A 19,442-nucleotide genomic window follows, 5' to 3' on the forward strand; every position below is an offset into this window, starting at 1 on the left:
AGGTAAAAATCTTGAATAATAATTTGAAAGGCCTAGGTAGCTTTGAAGCTCACCTACCGTTTTCGGAGAAGGTGCGTTTACAATAGCCTCAATCTTCTCGTCAGTTGGTTTGATTCCGGTACCGGATATTACGTGTCGTAAATACTGAACCGACGACGCGAAAAACACGCATTTCGAAAAGTTTATTTTCACATTATGTTCGTTTAATCGACTCATGACCAGTTTAAATAATTCACGACATTCTTTCTCGTTTTTACCACCTATGATAATATCGTCAATGTATGATTTTACTTTGGGAATTCCCTGAAGTATCTGATCGATGACAGACTGGAACAAACTAGGCGCGCTTTTAAGCCCAAAAAGCAAACGTGTAAAACGATATAGCCCTTTGAAGGTATTGACTGTTTTTTTTTGCCTCTGTCTCTTGTTTCTCTGCATGTCTATTGGTATAGCATCCCGTGTTAACGTGTGTTGTGTGCGATGATTTGCTCTGGCTGTGGTACGGCAATTGTCCTATCGGATTTGCCGTTGAAATGTGTGGGCTTCAACTGTGCACGTTTGTTTCACTACAAGTGTACTGGACTCACCAAGGCAACGGCAAAGATAGTTACAGATAATGATAATCTTTGCTTCAAGTGTGACGAATGTTTATCAAACCAGTGTTGTGGTGGGCAACATTTGATACCGGACTTCAAGCGTATTGAAGAAGAGATGAAGAAATTATCTTCTCTCTCTGATTCGGTCATTGAAATGCGGGATCAAATATCGGCCCAGATAAACAGCGCGTTGAATTTCGGTATGGAACAGTTGAGATTAAATGTAAATGAATCTCTTGAAAAATTATTTTGTGAGAAATTTGATAAATTGAACAATTCGGTTTTGGAATTAAATACGCGTCAAAATAAAGCTGCAATTAATGATGCCCGCGCGCGGAATGGGACGGTTCCTTCTGAATCGGACCAAATCGGCAAGAAGCGTAGAATTGATGACGATAATAGTGATGATGTTTTTGATGACGGCGTGACTTTTGCGCAAGTCGTGAAGGGTCGCCGTAAATGTATTAAAACGAGTATTAGTAATAATAATAATATTAATGATGGTTTTAAGCCCGTTAAACATAAGACTCGTCCGGTCATTGTGATCAAACCGAAAGAGTCCAAACAAGCTTGCGAGGAAACTCGGAAGTTTTTGAAAACAAAATTAGATCCAAAAACACACAAAGTGAGTAATTTTAGGAACGGTAAAGATGGTTCCATTATTGTTGAATGCGTTGTTGGCGAAAATATTGATAAGTTGAAAAATGGCATTGAAAGCAATCTGGGTGAAAACTACAGTGCTGTTGTTCCCACGTCGGTGCCGAGATTGAAAATAGTGGGCATGAGCGAGAATCTGTCTCCTGATGTTTTCATTGACTTTTTAAAGAGTCAAAATGAAGGTATCAAAATTAATGATGTAAAAGTAATAAACTCGTATGAAAATCCACGCTTTCGGTATAACAAGTATAGCGCGGTAATAGAGGTTGATTTGGAAACGTATAACTGCTTGTTATCTGCTAAGCAAGTAAATGTAGAATTTGATCGGTGCTTAGTATTTCCCGCGGTAAATGTTTTGAGATGCTTCAAATGTGGAGAATTTGGGCACAAGAGCATGGATTGCAAAAATTGTGATACGTGTTCCAGGTGTAGCCTAAAACACAAAACATCTGAATGCACGTCTACTGTTTTGAAATGCGTTAATTGTTTATAGACGAATAAAGAGCGTAACATGAATTTGGACGTCAATCATGCCGCATTTAGTTCAGAATGCTTGATATATAAAAGATTATTTAATCAAAAGAAAAGCAGCTTGTGTTTCAATAAATAGCAAACACGTTCCAAGAAGAATGTGAATAAGTTTGAATTTTTGTATTTGAATATTGCGGGGTTGACAACAAACTACGTTGCATTACGTCAGATTGTTGAAGATAAACGTCCACTTTTAGTGTTCTTATCAGAGACTCATATTGTCGATATTGAAGCATATGATCAATATAGTATTCCTGGATATAATGTGGCTGCTTGTTTATCAAATTCTAGACAAACTGGCGGTGTTGCTATTTATGTCAGAGAATCAGTTCAATTCGAGCTTTGCCGAAACGAAGCGAAGGATGGCAATTGGTTCTTGGGCATAACAGTAGTACGTGGTATGAAGGTGGGTAAATTTGAAATATTGGAAAATTGGCTTGATGAATTTCTCGATTATAGTAAACTGAATATATTGACTGGCGATTTTAATATCAACTGGCAAGATAATACAAATTCGAAACATTTGAAGCGTTTAGTAGTCTTTCAATTTAAAACAAAGCGTTAATGAATTTACACGTATTTCCCAGCGAAGTAGAACTTTGATGGATCATGTTTATTCCAATTTGGATTCCATTTGTTCAGTAACGGATTCTGATATGAAAATAACCGATCATGAGACATTAGTGATCACTGTATTAGACAACTTGAGTGAGAAAAATGATTTAAAAAAATTGAAATGCTGGAGAAAATATTCGAAACAGGCTGTTTCGAATCTTGTTGAAAGAAGCTTGGATTTTCCAATCGCGTCCGGTAATTTAGATGATTCTGCAGTTGTTCTTACTAGTATTTTGAAAACGTGTACGAATCAATTAGTTGAACATAAATTTGTAACCTTAAAGAACGCGAACAGCTGGTACAATTTGGATCTTTTGCGTCTCAAGCGCAAGAGGGATAAATTGTACAAAAAGTTTTGTAGATCAAATAGTCAGAGTCATTGGAATGAGTACACAATCGCGCGTAATAAATATTCACAAGCGTTAAAAAAGACGCGTTGTGAATATATCCAAAGAAAGATTACTCAGCATCAAAACAACAGCAAAGAGTTATGGAAAATTTTGAAATCTTTATTAAAACCTAGTAATTGTAAACCGCGGTCCATAACTTTTGATGGCACATTAGAACAAACAGAACAAATAATTGCTAGTAAGTTTAATGATTATTTCATCAATAGTGTTTCATTGATCAATCAATCAATTGAACTGGTCGATGAACCGGATGAAATGAAACAGCCGACTAACGTTAACAGTAGATTTGATGGTTTTCACCCAATCACAATGGATGACCTTAAAAATATTTGTTTTTCATTAGGTAAAACAGCTGGAGTAGACAATGTAAATGCTAGGGTTATTCAAGATTGCTTCAATGTTATTGGTCACACTCTGCTGAACCTTATTAATGAATCATTGCTAACTGGGCACGTGCCTAAAGTGTGGAAAGAATCGTTGGTTGTTCCGATTCAAAAAGGTTGCTGGGACGATTAAAGCCGAAGAGTTTCGTCCCATCAATATGTTACACACGTTAGAAAAGATATTGGAACTTGTTGTTAAAGGTCAGCTGTTAGAATATTCAAATAGTAACTCGTTATTAATTCCGGAACAATCTGGCTACTGGGAAGGCCATTCGTGTGTAACCGCGTTGAATTTAGTTCTTGCAAAATGGAAAGATAACTTAGAAAATAGAGACACAATAGTTGCTGTATTTTTGGATCTGAAACGCGCTTTTGAAACAATTTCTAGGCCCTTGTTGTTGAACTCAATCAAGCGCTTTGGAATTTCGAGTACTGCATTCAGATGGTTTGAAAGCTATTTGTCTGACAGAACTCAACGGACTGTTTTAATGATTCTGTATCTGGTCCCGTGGAGAATGATCTTGGAGTTCCACAGGGAAGTGTATTAGGGCCCCTTTTATTTATTATGTATATAAATGACATGCGGCGAGTTTTACGTTTCTGTGACATAAATCTTTTTGCCGATGACCCCGTGTTGTTCATTGCAGCTAAAAATTTAGAAGAAGCTGTTTCACACTTGAATGAAGATTTACGTTCTCTAAGCAGATGGCTGTAGTATAAGCAATTGAAATTGAATATTGATAAAACTAAATTTATGATTTTCTCGCGCACCGTGGTAAATGACGATGTCTCTGTTATAATAGATGATGAGACAATTGGTCGCGTTCGGGAGATTAAATATCTTGGCGTGATTATTGATGACAACCTAAAGTTCAACGCTCACATTGACAATGTTATCAAGAAAATTGCCAAGAAGTATGGAACATTATGCCGTTTGAAAAACGAATTAACAATTAGTAGTAAAATACAGCTATACAAGTCAATCATCTCGCCCCATTTGGATTTTTGCCCTACCTTTTTGTATTTGGCCAATAACACACAATTATTGAGGTTACAGCGTTTGCAGAATAGAATAATGCGTTTGATTTTAAATTGTGATAGATTAACTTCCTCTGCTTTTATGTTGGACGCTTTGCAATGGTTATCCGTGAAGCAACGAATTGTTTATTTGTCTATGGTGTTCATTTTTAAAATAATTAATGGTTTGCTACCTCAATATTTGTGTGATCGAATTGAAAGAGGAAGTGATTTTCATAGATATAACATTAGAAACGCGGACGAAATAAGAACACCTTTCTTTTTAACCAGAGAACAGAACAGAATTCATTATTTTATAAAGGTATAAATTTTTTCAATTCGATGCCAAGACATGTTAAACGTGCACCAACACTTGCGGAGTTCAAGAGACAATGTATTTCACACGTGAAAGCTTCTGTTGTACAGAACGAAATTTAAAAGCTTTTAACAATGACGAGAGTTTATATGACGAAGTTTAAACAACGGATTTATTTTGGATGAAATATTTATTTTTGAAACCTATTTATTTATTGATTGTTTAATTGAAGCCTGTAACTGACGAAGTTTTTTACGAACGGATATGATTGTGTTGTAAAATTTTATTTATATTTTATATTGGATCTTACTTTTTAACATATAATGACAAAACTACTGTGTTCGTCGCGGTGGTGATGATGGATTTTTTTTCCTTTATGTTGTTGTAGCTTAAAAAATAATAGAAAGTGACTACATAAGTTTGAGCCTCGCGCGCGGAAGTCAGATATAAATGGATTCTTTTACAATTTAAACTTAATTGTTATTTGAATGCTTAGAGAACATACATGAAGTAGTTGTGGTTAGTCTGACTGAAGGTCATGAAAACCCTGTGCTAGCTTTGTGTAGCTCTACAGCAATTCACGTCTTTATTGATGCGAATCAAGTAAACAGTTTTTGAAGAAGTTTATATCTGGAAATGGAATCAGTTCGTTTTTTTTTGTATAACTGATTGAAATTGTGATTACATTAATTATCTATAGATAAATCGTCCAGCTCAAACCTTTGTAGGGGTATGTGGCGGGACCATCATCATCACCTTGAACTTTCCCATAACTTCACATTTTTTTTCCTGAAAACTGATAAAAGCTATTGGACACGGAAGACAATCGATAATGTGAAAAATCTGATAAGTACTTAGCGTGGCTAACAATAGAGGTACATGCACCACAATCGACTTCAAAACTCTGCTCTCGCCCGTCGATTTGTAGTGACATCATCAAGGGTGGGTTGATTGCAGTGACCGGCAGCTGGTCTTGGAGGGTGCAAACTCGTTGTTGTTCGACACAAATATGTGCAGGACCATTACTGTGTTGTTGGATCATGTTGACAAAATATTTCGCTTCCAGTTGCAATTCCTGAACTCCGGTTTCAACATCCTCCTCGGTGACTTGGTTGACCGACTGATGTTTACCTCTTCGTGTACTGGATCCCGCACCACGCGATCTGCAGGTACGCGATGTATGACCAACCCTTTGGCACACAAAACATTTCCATTCCCTTGCTGGACACGAACTTGCATTATGGTTTCTGCCACACCGGTGGCAGCGTTGCTTGGTTTTTTCTGACGTATACTGTGGGACAGCTTGTTTCCCCTTGTGCGGATGACTCTTGATGGCGAGTATCGTGCCTGGTGCCATTTCTTGTGTTTCGTGTTCTACTAGCTCGAACGTTGAAGCAATTTCGATGGCGGATGTGAATGTGCGATCACCTTTTGCGAGCAATTTCGACCGTAGTCTGTTGTCTTTTATGCCCACAACGAAACGATCACGAAGCGGTTCCTCCTTGAACGCTCCGAACTGACAATTTTCAGCAAGCGTTTTCAACATTACCGAGAAATCGCTGATAGACTGTTCACATTCCTGACTACACTTGTTAAACCGGTAACGCTCAGCGATCGTGTTAATTTTCTGGCTATAGTGCTCTTTCAACACCTTTACCAGATCATCATAGGTCTTATCCCCAACCTTAGCAGGTGCGACTAGTGACTTTAGTTTTTTTGTAGCAATCATTTCCTATCATTGATAGAGGAGCTGGCAACACGACTAACCGATAATACGTGCCCCGAAAGCAATTCGTTAAAGTTATTGATTTGTAAGTGAAATGAGGGGCCAAACATGCTAAAAAGTGTACAGTTGTGATCTGTGATGCTTTGTTTAAGTGAGAAAAGTGGAGGTTTTGTGAAAAACACAGTGTTCTATGCGTGGAAGTTATAATTTATCCACGAAATCAAATAAAAAATTGTTAGGCCAGTTAGGTTGCGTGAGTGTGAGTGCCTACTTCGTGCGTCGCGCTAACAAGCGGTTCATTATTAACGTGCGATAATGGAGTGCATATGGTGGTGTGAACGAAGAGAACGGCACTTCCTGGAGAGCGGAGAGAATAGCGTTGCGCTGTGCTAGTCGGCGTTTGTTTCGCTGGCATAGGCATAACCAAACTAAAACAGATGAGTATATGTTTTTTGTATCAAACATTTCATGAATGTAAGGCTATGTGTGTAGTGGTTTTTAGCGGGCTTTGGACTTTGGCAGAAGCGTGAATGTGTGATCTGTTGGGTGCACGAGGTGTGGTAGCTTTTCGGCTGCGAGTAGGGTTTTTTTTTTGTTTGCGCGATGAGTCTTGAAATGTTTTACTTTATTCTCCCACAAGTAAAAGCAATGAGAATCGTCAGGTGAGGTAGGTTAACTTATCAACGGGCTCGATACGACATACACGATTCGCTTTTGGAATTTTATTTTTTTTTCCTAATTGGTCCGCGTTCGAATATGGTTTACATCATGTGATGATCCACCGGATACCACGTAGTTGCCAGTTTGAGGAACGACGTAGCGTGCCGTTTTGATTGTGGCCGTTATGAATGTTTAACTGTTACAGTTTCGATTGTCCAAATAGAAAACAGAGTGCAATTAAGATGTTTTTCTGGAGACTTTTTTCGTGTGGTTTTGTGTAATAGTGTTGTTTATTAGAAATTATGGTAGAATAGATTAATTAAGTTGTATTTACTGATGTGTCGTGTACCATGAATTTTTAAACGCACTGACTCTCGCATGACAGGTAATAGAAAATTCAATGGAGTCGAGTTTGACTTTCGAGGATTATTTAGTCAGCCTGAAATAATCATGATTGGTTTCGTCCTGTCAATAATTTCAAGACTTTTGATTAGTATGTACATCTACACCTGATGTTTGCACTTAATGTTTTAGATGCACCAAGCTTTGCCATTTTTCTATCTTTCCAACAGTATCACACCCATTATAAGGTAATGGGTAGCTCAACTTAGTAATGAGCCAATATGACGCATAGTATACTTTGACTCCGTCATCTACCACGGTTTTGCACGGTCAGGCTTCAAGTAGGGTTTTATTAGCAAACATGTTCTCACCTCGAGAGCAATGGTGTGGTTTATGGAAGCTGGGAGTATGGTGCAGTGATAATACATGAAATCTTATGCTTCACTTTTCCGATTTTTCTAGCTTTTGGGCTGTATATGTTTTGTATACAATGTTCCAAACATGACTAGGTCGGCATTTTGTTAACAAACTTAAGACCATATATTGGTCAATATGGAAATTTGCATTTTTAAATTATTAAGGCTTTGCATGCATGAAACTTTGCCATTTTTTTTTTATTTAATAGGCAACATTCGCATCGACAGCTAAGATAGAATCGGCGTGAAAAGTCGTGTCCCCGAGTTTCTGCGTCGGTAGGAGGGAATAGAGCGGTCGTGCACAGTGCTTCGATGTAAACTGCGTTTCCGGCTCGGGAGCATTTTACTTATATGAACGTTTTTAGAATATAGTGATTTCGAGGGCTATACCCAGATACTTGTTCATGTCTCACTGTGACTGTTTAACCGAAGATTTCGTCCGGTCGATAAATATCGCGATTAACGAAAACACAATGTATACCCTCTAAAGAATCGCGTCGGCCGACGTGCAGTCGTTTCTTCGGAAGTACTCGGGATTGACAAATAGCTGATGGCTACGAGTAGCAAAGGCTACATCGCGGACCGTTTGGCAAGAAATATACTCATGGTTCGTTTTCGTAATAAGCGCGCATCATTGTTATATTCTGTTTTTCAGGTGTGTTTTTCGCGGGATCGTATCGTTTTTTTTAGAGCAGACAAAGTGTATACGAGAAACGTCGTTGGTCGATTTGTTAGGTAGAAATGTCCGGTTGAACGAACCCCTAGATTCCGCGTCGATACATTCATGAGGTCGAATTATCTAAAGATAGATCAACAACGCGCCCTTGATTTCGGCGTAAAGAGGAGAAGAGGATCACTTTCCGAGGAGATACCATATCATTTGAAGTTGTCCCAATTTGATCAAAGGTCTAGTATTCTCGCGTACGATTCATTGTTGCGGTGTTACATTGTCAAACTGAATAAGTTCGAATCGCATTATGAATATCGTGGCGGATATAATGAACTTGTTCGCGCGATACTTGTTCTAAAGAACCCGACACTCGAAACCAGCGCATCGTTTACCAAAACGAACCCTGCTGTGTACCTTGCCCTTTCTCCAACATCCCAGTGATTTCTCGTGGAAGTGCAGAGGTGTTCTCGGCTTCCAATAAGCGAGTATCACGTCAACATTTTCCTATACAAATTCCTTCTTTGACCTGCATTCGGATGCGGCCGGCGCTGGTATTGCCTAATACAAAGATTAAGGTCACCAGTTTTTACACATTGAGGATGCATGTTGGTCCCAAGCATCATCTGTTGGTTCTCTGTGTAATTACAGCTGATCTGGCAATAACGGAGTAGCAACCGCGGGCGGTCAATCATGCTCATGCTCATGCTCAGCAATCATTTCCTATCATTGATACTAGACAAGACACCTTTTTATTATCCGTTATTCCATTCAACACACAAAAATGATTCAGCCGCTCTTCATAAAGCGCAAAATCCTCCCCCGGGACGAAAAATTCGATTTGTCCCAACATTCCGATGTACTGTACTTCTGTTGACTCTTGCGAACTAAACCCCGCCGTTGAAGACGGTGGAACTGTGTTTGACGCTGGTGGATTTAGCAGAAGTTTCGCCGGTTTTACTAGCTTGGCGTCGTTTTGAGCCATCGACAGCAATGGCGGATCACGGCGTCTATTCGGCTATTCAAGTAGGAACAATGGCGCTTCCTTAAGGCATTATCAATGCCAAGAATTTCGGTCTAGCTACTTGTTAGCGGTTTTAGTGCCCAAGTTTGGGGGTTTGGTAACTAACGAATGCTTAGACGACTTGAAATACTGCAACAGTTACTCTGTTTTACTAGATCCACACTCTAGACGATATACGGTCACTGACGGTTCGTCTTTTCTTGCAGAAAACGACAACGACGACAACTTCTGCTTATAATCGCTCATAGCACTAACTCACAAGACGTTGATTTACTCGTCGCCATATGTTATGTGGTAAAAGAGGTGGCAACTTTACTTTAACTTAATACAAATATTTCTAATATTAATTACATAACGTGACCGTATCAGTGGTGGACCTGATTGCGAATGAATCTATTGTTTCCTTAGATGGTCTGATAGAGCAATAATCCTCTCTGGCAGATGAGTAACTCAGAGAATATTTAGCATTGAGAGAAGAGTGATAGTGGAAAGGTTTCACCATAAGGGTTACTATATAACAGATATGTGATGTGATTTGTTTACTGGCGCAACCCGCTGCTGCTACTTCCGCAATCCGCTACGATGCGGCTAACTAGTTATACTATTCTGTCGACCTTTTTAAAGAAAGGCAGCAAGCGACCAATCTAAGGACGTACTTTTCGTTTCAACAAGGCTTGACAATTTTCAATAGTACAATAGCTCGCATAATCAATCAACACTTTTCTACAATTGGGTGGATGCGTGTATAATTTTCCAATCAATTGCCGCAAGAATGAAGGGAATCGGTTGAAAACAAACCGTTTTATAAGCATTTAAAAAGGGACAATTTTCGTCCCTTTTTCGTTAATAGTTTTCCTATTTACATCCATATGTGGTAGGCTAAAGAAAAACGTAGTTCTACGTCAAAAATTCGATCGCAGTGAGCGTTGCGACCTAGAATCGAAAACATTTATTGAGCAGTTTTCAAAAATTCTGCTCATTACCACACAACAAAATTAAATATCTTAAGAAAATCAGGACAAATGCTAAAATATAAAAAATAAATCAGGACGCCCAAATAGAACTTCAAAATCAGGACATGTCCTGCTAAATCAGGACGGATGGTATCCCTATATGTAGGCCTAGATTTCACTGGAGCGATTCGGACTTCTGGTTGGAAACCCATCGAGCATTTCTCTCAACAAAAACCGCAATTCCAACAGTTATGTTTATATAGTTTATTTTGTAAACCATTCTACGTTTGATCTAGAAATAATATGTCTCAAACACCTTGGTAGTATGTACGGATATAGAAAATAAATACAAACCGTGAATACAACAAAAAAAAATATAAAAAGATAACATTTTGGTAACTTTCAAATGCGTCTAGTCTTTTGTAAAAAAAAAATAAATCTACAAAAATGCAGCTTGCGCTCTGCTAAACCTCGACAATTGATACAGTGAAACCGTAGAAAAAACAACGATAATATATATGTACCCATCCAAGGAGAAATGAATTGCACTTTTGTTCCTATCCTTTGAACGATCCTTCCTCTCTTTATCCCGCCGATTATCACTAATTGCAATTTACCCTAGTTTTGTTATTACTTTCGATTTCAAAGCACAAGAAGAACCTTTCTTAGTTTTAGCGTCCCACAGATTTGCACTGTGCCGTTCTGGAATGTTTTATAATATATATGTGTCCCTTGTTTCCTTTTGAAAACTGATCTTAGGTGTGTACTGTGCTCTTGCTGTATCTCTTCCCCTTCAATGTTTAATTGAAACAATAGAAGCTTAAACTAAATCACTACAGTTTTTACACCGCACTCATGTTAGTAACATCGTAAGCGAACGCTAAAGGCAGCTGAATTTACGGAACTCACTTTTTCCGCTGTAGCCAAACCATCATCCGATTGACGACCAGTGGCCAGAGGATGATCATCGCCAGCAGCCGTGGTGAAATGTCCTCGAATGGCCACCAGGGAGGATAGTTTTTGGCCGGCGAGCGCAAACCAGCAACCGTTTGCTCTACTACATTAATCCGGTTGTTGACTTGCTGAACACTTGCATTGAGCCGGTCGATGGCTCGATTTAGATGAGCAACCACTTCCGAAGTACTGCCAGCCGTTGGTGTAATGCTGTAGTACAGTTCTCGCTCACCGACAGCCGAATGAACGGATCGGCTGCGCGAGGTATGCGCTGCAGCAGACTCGATTGGACGGAACGGAATTTCAGTTTCGGAATCATCCACCGTTTCCATATACTCGTCATCGCTGAGATCCGACTGGGTGCCTCCGTTCTGGTGATAGTGGTGGTAGCCATTGCTGAGCACCGGTTTTACCACGGCAGAACCGTTGTGATAGCCATTGACCAACGGCTGCGATTGTTGGGCGATCGTGACTGGCGAATTTCGCGATGGACTGGCATCGCGGGATGCCAGCGGAGAGTTCGGACGGGATCGAACTTTCTGAATCACCTCCGGGGCGACCATTTCCAGATCGGTTATACTTACACTGTCGTCGCCGTTACCGTACTGTAGGAAGTTGGCCACGTTGTCGGTGTAGGACATCGTTTCGACAATCTGTACGTACATGGGAAACCAAAAGTTAGATTTTTACTGTCGTGTTGTCCTTACGTTATCCAACCTTTTTCAGCTCGTCGACATATTTCTGCATTGCCACTTCCTGTGGCATATCCGCCAGTCGGTACCAGGCATCATACTTGGCTCTGAAATATTTTTGATTGATTATTAGAAGTGTGATTTGGATAGAGGAGATCTTCGATCTTATCACCTGCCAACAACATCCCAAAAGGCCGGCCGTCGGTCCGAACACTTTCCCTTGGTCGCTTGTTTGAAAAGCGAGTAGAAAGTAAGCAGCATATCATTGCTTGGCTGATAGGGACCTGTGAATTGGAGAAATAACATGAAATTGGTGAGATAAGTTTAAATACAGATGTTTAAATTAAAAAAGATTCCCTAAACCTACAAACTTCCTCTATAAACAGTTTGTTAACAACATGACATTGCATTTAACAGGCAACAAGTTGCCTACAAAATGTAAAACACACTCGTCACGTAGTTCCATGGCTTCCCCCGCTGCTAATAGTCAAGGCCCGCTTACAGCTGAGCTGACCTACTGAAGTGGTACACCACGTCAAGACACGAATATTAACTCAACAAAAAACGCCGGCCCATCGGCGACCGGTTTTTGCTTGGCACCAGGCAGCGGTGGCAACGCAAAAAGCCAGAAGCTTCATCCGAAGTGGATTATGAAAACACTATCGAACACCATTCATGCAGGGATGATGAGGAACCATAAGATGAAATTCGCACATCACACGGTCCGGCTGGTCGTCCACAAATAATGCAAGAAATGGTCCCCATTTGTGGGTTTCGAAATATTAAAAAAAAACTTCGCAAAATGATTACATATTTGTGTGACTTGCGGTGCGGGGCACTATTTTATTGTAAGAGTTTCAAACTTTAAGTCATAGTCACTGTACTATTATGAAGTGGATTTCAGGAATCAGGTAAAAACTATAAAAAGTGAAACTAGTTTATTTTGCGCCGATATTTTGTAGTTAGAGTGTTTAGATCGTGTAATTATGGCATGGATATTGAATTGGGCGCTATTGAAGTGATCGACATCGGGTCATTGTGAAGCGTTTCCGATCGGCTAAAATTGACTAGGTTGAAAATCTCATTCACAATGCTACGAAGTAATTGCCTTACTATGATTTGGTCTTTTTTTTTCAGTCTCAAGGCTGGTACAACTGGTAAAATCTGTTCCGATGCAAATAGCGGAAATTGCGTTTTAAGTTTTTTTATATAGGGTATCGAACGTCAGTGGTTTTCTTCGGCAGTTTTTCTGCAGCAATCTTATGCAAAAGAGGGCCGAAGAAAACCACTGACGAAGACGTTTGATACCCTAGATTTTTCTACTTGAAGTCTGTAAAACAATTTATGAGGAACCAACTGTCCTGAAACGTCTCACAAAATGGTCTATTTGACCTTCTGTTCTTTCAACAGTCATAAAACAATCATGCAATATTAAATCGCGATGAGGTGCTGAGAAAATATGAAAGATATTATAATCGAACCATACCGTGCGTCTACAATATCGTCGTAAAAGATAATATAGACCGATTTCAGCCATTATCTTAACATTGATAACCTTCTCAACGTTCGATGTTATGAACAAAGTGGAATATTGAATGCTTAGAAACACAAAAAAGTTTTTGGGCTTTTCCAAGCATTTCTTTTGAATGAAAGTATTTCACGATAATGCAAAATTGGAGGAAGTCACATCGTAAATGCATCGATGTTAACCAAACGGCATCCTTATAAGTTGTTAAGGGGCCATCCACATACCACGTGGACAGGTTTTTAACGATTTTGACTACGTTTGTGTGAAAAAAAAATAACATCTACGTGAAAATCACATGCATACTATGTTTAATCACGTAGCATCTTTGTGAAAATTATTTTCTGTCTCTTAAGAATTATGGAAACCACATTTAAAAATTATACGATGTATGAAACGTAGCAGCTATCAGATAATCAAATGCTTTTCACTTTACCCGTAGTTGAATTTTACGTGAAACTCACATGAAATGCATATGTCTGCTGAATAAGATCCACAGGATAAATCATCTCACCAATTCATGATGAACTCAAATGACAATCCCGTAAAATCTACGTGAAAATGACAGTGGAAAAGATTCACATAACTTTTCTGGTAATTATAACGTGAAATATATTTTGAGTGACACTGGTGGGCACCGCTAACCGAAAATTTAGCGACGCTAATCGCTAAGTCGCTAACCGGAAAATTTAGCTCGATAATCGCTAAACGCTAAGCCCACATTAGCGGAGCTTTCGCTAATCGCTAACTTTTTAATATGTAAATAGTCATATCGCTATATTTATTGCTCGTGTTTTGTAAGATTTGGACCACTTTGATCTGTTTTGGTTAAACAAACGAAAACAATTACTTTTTAAAGCTATTTACAGTAAGAGGTTCACGAAACGATATTCATATTTGATTTTGTAGAAACAAGAATAACAAAAGTTATTTAGCTTGCATTGAAAATAGATACTCTTAGGAATGTTTTCATAAAAATTCAATTATTCAATCTGAATCGAAAAAGTAGAAAAAAGGTTGTCATAATTTCAAGCGCATTGCAATTTACCAAAGTTCTTGGTGTGCCGAAAATTCAATCTAGATTTGTGCTTGTTCTTCAAAACGCTCCTGTGGCTTGTACGATAACTGGAACTCCATTCTAGGGTAAAAAAACTGACCAAAGTAACTTTCGCAGTGAAGTATATTCATCATTCGAAGCAGTTTACGTACGCCATCAGCAATTCACAGTTTTTCTAAATATTTCTATTGTCGCTTCTCTGCAAAATTTAGCGAATTAGCGATTAGCGTTTCGAAGGCCAAAATTTTAGCGACGCTAACAGTTTCGCTAACCAGCTCAAAAATTAGCGAAATCGCTAAATCGCTAATTGAATTTTAGCGTCGCTAATTAGCGAATTAGCGAATGGTGCCCACCACTGTTAAGTAATATGAAAACACTATTTCTCACCAAACATGTGAAAAGGGCCCATTTGACAAATGTAAACAAACCGAGATTTATTGTTTTTTCAATTTAAACATGTCTAATCTACCCTTGCATGTAAGAATTTTTGATTAAAATAATCATTTTATAGATTTTATCTGCGAATTAAAAAAAGAGCCCATTTCCATTACTATTACGATGGGGCCCTGGGATACACAGGGGCCTAAGTCGCAATCAGCATAGTTTGCTGATGGACCGTTTTATCTATTCAGTTCAGAATGTCAGTGCTCGTGTTTTGAGCTAAGGAGAGACAACTGGGTATAGATTTGCATCCGTTTTGGGAACCACTCGCTGATTGGCTGAAATTGAAAACTCCGAGTGCGTCCGAATTTACCATCAGGCTTGTTGTTTTGATTTTGGCAATGCTGCTGGGTGGCATTTTTTTTTTGTTTTGTTTCATGGTGTGGTATTTACGGTTTCGCTTCGCTCATTTCAAGATGGCTTGACAAAGTATTTTTTTTAATTCTTTTAGCACCAATATTTAGTGGTTAATTTGTGGTTTCGAAATCCAATTTGTGGTAATTTGTGGTTGAGTAATTTCTGAGAAATTTTCAGAAAACTGAGTCAAGCCATCTCTGAAAATGATTTCGCTTCAAATGAATCGGACAACGATGATATATACATCAATCGAAAGCTCTTAATTTGTGGTTCACGAAAATGTAGTTTTTGTAGGCATACTTCATAATAAAATAATTAAAAAACTATTATTTAAATTTTTGAACATTGTTTACCTCTTGTTGTCAACACCGACCGTACGCGGCGCTGGTAGACCATCAAGAGCCAAGAGATCTATAGCATATCGAAAACCGGTAAATCTTTGTTTGAATTCTATCATTTACCTGCGCCATCTGCACGTAACGTTTTCCAATTCGTCATTTTCGTGTAGTGCGTATTGATCGAGTATGGTAAAACATATGATTTTTTCTCAGAAAGCTTTCGGGTAGCGATGAGTATGGTGAAACTAGAGATACTCAGAGGGAGAGATATGCGGTGAGCCAAACGAACCGTCAGTATTGGAGCCAAACGAACAAGAAGGGTAACACTACATTGAGAGGTATTGCAATTAGGTACAAAAAAGAACGTGTTTATTTCTATACGATTTTTTGTTCTATTGCCAATGAATGAATTAAAAATGCTGTGAGTGATTTTTACCCGGAGTTCAACAAACCTTGTGTATAGGTAACAAAATAAGTGAAGGTGTATAAAATTAAACATAAGCATAAAATATATCACCTTAACAGTTTTTGCGAAGCACTTCACTATTCTTAAGGACTTTCACCGTCACCACCGATTATACAAGTCGAATGTTAGTCAACATTGCGCTTTGAGAAGAGATCTGGCACCTCAGACATATGAAACCCAGTTGCCGAATTGGCGATTTTTTTCACCGCGAATCTCTTCCTCTGAGTATTTCTAGGTGAAACAGTATGTAAACAGCAGGGATACTATATGTGCAGATTTGCTGCGAAATGCAAATGATGATCAATTAGCAGATATTTGTAGTTAACAAGCCTCCGTGTGTTTTACGTAAATTTCCTCAAAATAAGTGAAATTTTACGTAGACATGCTAGCGTAATTTTCTCGATCTTCGGTCGAATCATTTCCGGAAATGTAGTTTTGCCGTTTACCGATTGTTTGAAAAAAAAAACCTAAATTAATACACCTAGGGGTGTGATCTGGTCTTTCTCATACAAAATCTATTATATGTTGAAATCTATTAGCACATACGTTTTAACTCTTGGAATAAAGTACAGCCTGATAAAAATATAGATTAATTTTTTGTTTCGATAAATATAATAATATTTTGGTAACCAACTACGCAACTGTATTCGACTGTTGGGTATTTTAGAAACCGGAATGATGCCTGAAGGTCGGGAATGGGCCTTAGAACTGTAGGGAACGGTTGAAACGCATGGTAAATGCCCAAAGGTGTGAGTCCTGATTAGAATTAAAATTAAATATTTTCTCGTCTCAGGAATATGCTACTACAACTACCCCCTGAATAATAAAACAAAAAAGTTTTCAACGGCAGCGACAACTGTATGTCATATATATGAACGACTGTCGATATGTTCTAGATAACCCACTAGCACTAACATCGGCAGGTGCCAATACTATGCTCATCCAACGCAGCGTACGGTCGGTGTTGACAACAAGAGGTAAACAATGATCAAAAATTTAAATAATAGTTTTTTAATTATTTTAATATGAAGTATGCCTATAAAAACTACATTTTCGTGAACCACAAATTAAGAGCTTTCGATTGATGTATATATCATCGTTGTCCGATTCATTTGAAGCGAAATCATTTTCAGAGATGGCTTGACTCAGTTTTCTGAAAATTTCTCAGAAATTACTCAACCACAAATTACCACAAATTGGATTTCGAAACCACAAATTAACCACTAAATATTGGTGCTAAAAGAATTAAAAAAAATACTTTGTCAAGCCATCTTGAAATGAGCTTTCGCTTCTTATTAAATATTTAAAATATTCAAGTGAACATTCGAAATGAAGTGCAAAGCGTACAATTGCGGACGTAGTAAGAGGTCTCATCCGGATTATCACTTCTACCGGTTTCCAAATGATCCAGATGTACGCAAGAATTGGATACGGCTTTGCGTGAAGCACGAAGGCGACATACCGTTGTTTAATGTGACTGCCGGAAGTAGATTGTGCAGTGTAAACTAAATTCTACTATTGAATCCGTTATGGATTAAATTTTGAAAATACCTACTTGCAGGCACATTTTCCATGCGGGAAGTATAATTTGGATGGGTCAATAAATGAACCATCATCGTCGATGGATGACACATTCGATTGTGGAAATATTGAGAACGAAACGAAAAAATTTGACAGCAGAAGCATGCTGTACTGATTTTACTTGTTTGACATTCTTATGTTTTTAAATAATTTGTAAGTTACGCCAATTGTTTTTTTCTTAAATATATATATTTTTTTAAATTTTTATGCCTAAATTGAAAAAAAAAAAAACCTTTTTACCAACAGTCGTCTGCATTCGTTTCGTTCTGATAGATATTTACACACTAATAATCAGTTTTTACGAAACCTTTAAGGTTCTTAGAGTTCATTTTTATTTCATGTTATTTGTTCACCGAACGTAACAATATTTTGAAAATTAGCATTAAAAGCATTTAATTATATTCCGTGCGAATGGCATCACTGCGTAGCGTAACACGCTATACAGAAAAAAGAACAACAGGGCTCATGGATGTTCGAGAAGAAGAAAAGTAAGAAGCCAGTTGTCGATCCTTAGGTTTTGAGCAAAATTATTTAGTGTAATATTGAAGGTGATAATTTCGAAGTGTTTTGTTTTTTATTCTCGCTTATTTTCCGTCGGTCTAGTTCCGCCACTGTTGTGGCCAATCACCGACGCCCAGGGAGGCGAGTCCACACCCAGGACCCTAACTCACGACCCGTTTATTAACGGACCGGCGCCAACGGCTTTACTTCCTCATGCGATGGAAGGCGTGATCCCAGAGATTTTTCGCCTCAGAAAATCTCCCGGTGTCGGCTAGGATTGAATCTAGACCAGTTGGGTTGGTTGTGAGTGGATCACGCCACCTCACAACCATCGACACCTATGTCGGCGGTGGAATTCGAACCCAGGCGTCGAGCGTGGTTGGCGGAGACGTTACCAACCACACTAGGCCCCCGCTCAATTTCGAAGTGTTGTTGCGTAAGTTTTTATAAATTTCATTCAGTGTTGTTATGAATAATTCTTGTAGAAGCAGCATCGGAGATTTTACGGTGTGATGAAGCTGTTAATTCATTCAGTACTCCGGTCGTAGGCCGATATGAAGAGGTAGAAGCAAACAGAAGTCATTTTGATTTATCTGCCTCATTCCGTGATGTTGTCACTTCCACTCCGAGACGTGCAACATCGTATTTTACTCAACCTGAGAGCATTCCTCTGGATTTATAGCAAACCATGACATAGGATGAAGCAATGGATCTGTCAACGAAACAGTATAACAGTAGCAGTGACATGGATTCTCCAAACAATTTAGTTGTGTTGAAAGTTCAACGGCAGGGTGTAGAAGTATCTGGCGATAGGCCATTAAATTTAGTAACAGCTAGCAATGTTGCAGCCTCCTCCGGTCATTGCAAGAGATTTTCGAAAGAATCAGTAGTTCCGAGCACACTCAAAGTTCTAGAGAATGCAACCGCTAAGCCGAATTCCGTCAACTCATCTGCAAGTTGTCAAAATTTAGCATTAAACACATCGTAGTTTGAAATTTCCGTATTACCGGGTAAGTAAAAAATAGATCACACTCATCAAAACAGAACATATCAACTTCAACGGTTGTGTACATTTTCAGACACACAATTCTTTGGTACAAGTTTGAAAAACAAAAATGACAGCGAAAGAAACGATGAGACTGATGACGATGATGGTGTTGATACACACATAAAATTTTTTGCCGGGTCTCGGTAACTTATTGCCGAGAACGGCACCA

At 38.6% G+C, this 19,442-nt stretch overlaps 2 protein-coding genes across 4 annotated transcripts in view; both read right to left on the reverse strand.

Moving 5' to 3' along the window:
• Positions 1-4,771: 4,771 nt before the first annotated feature.
• On the reverse strand, positions 4,772-6,263 carry LOC129720942 (uncharacterized). Of its 3 annotated transcripts, none has more exons than XM_055672890.1 (2): positions 5,380-6,263; positions 4,772-5,314 (listed from the first exon to the last, which is right to left on the reverse strand). In XM_055672890.1, the coding sequence occupies exons 1-2, from the start codon at positions 6,252-6,254 to the stop codon at positions 5,278-5,280; spliced, it is 912 nt and encodes a 303-aa protein (XP_055528865.1). In that variant the 5' UTR covers positions 6,255-6,263; the 3' UTR covers positions 4,772-5,277. The 3 variants fall into 3 exon arrangements, with proteins under 3 accessions (XP_055528865.1, XP_055528855.1, XP_055528876.1); XM_055672880.1 differs by having other exon boundaries at positions 4,773-5,321; XM_055672901.1 differs by having other exon boundaries at positions 5,282-5,331.
• A 4,475-nt stretch (positions 6,264-10,738) lies between these two features.
• The window catches only part of LOC129720957 (acyl-CoA-binding domain-containing protein 5-like), a 30,923-nt gene continuing 22,219 nt past the window's right edge, over positions 10,739-19,442 (reverse strand). Inside the window, exons 3-5 of the mRNA XM_055672926.1 lie at positions 12,132-12,243; positions 11,985-12,066; positions 10,739-11,920 (exon numbers count right to left, since the gene is read on the reverse strand). Coding sequence (XP_055528901.1) covers positions 11,219-11,920; positions 11,985-12,066; positions 12,132-12,243 — 896 coding nt within the window. The 3' untranslated portion in view covers positions 10,739-11,218. The remainder of the gene's footprint in view (positions 11,921-11,984; positions 12,067-12,131; positions 12,244-19,442) is intronic.

This window comes from Wyeomyia smithii, chromosome 1 (assembly GCF_029784165.1).
Source record: "Wyeomyia smithii strain HCP4-BCI-WySm-NY-G18 chromosome 1, ASM2978416v1, whole genome shotgun sequence".
Lineage (NCBI taxonomy): Eukaryota > Metazoa > Arthropoda > Insecta > Diptera > Culicidae > Wyeomyia > Wyeomyia smithii.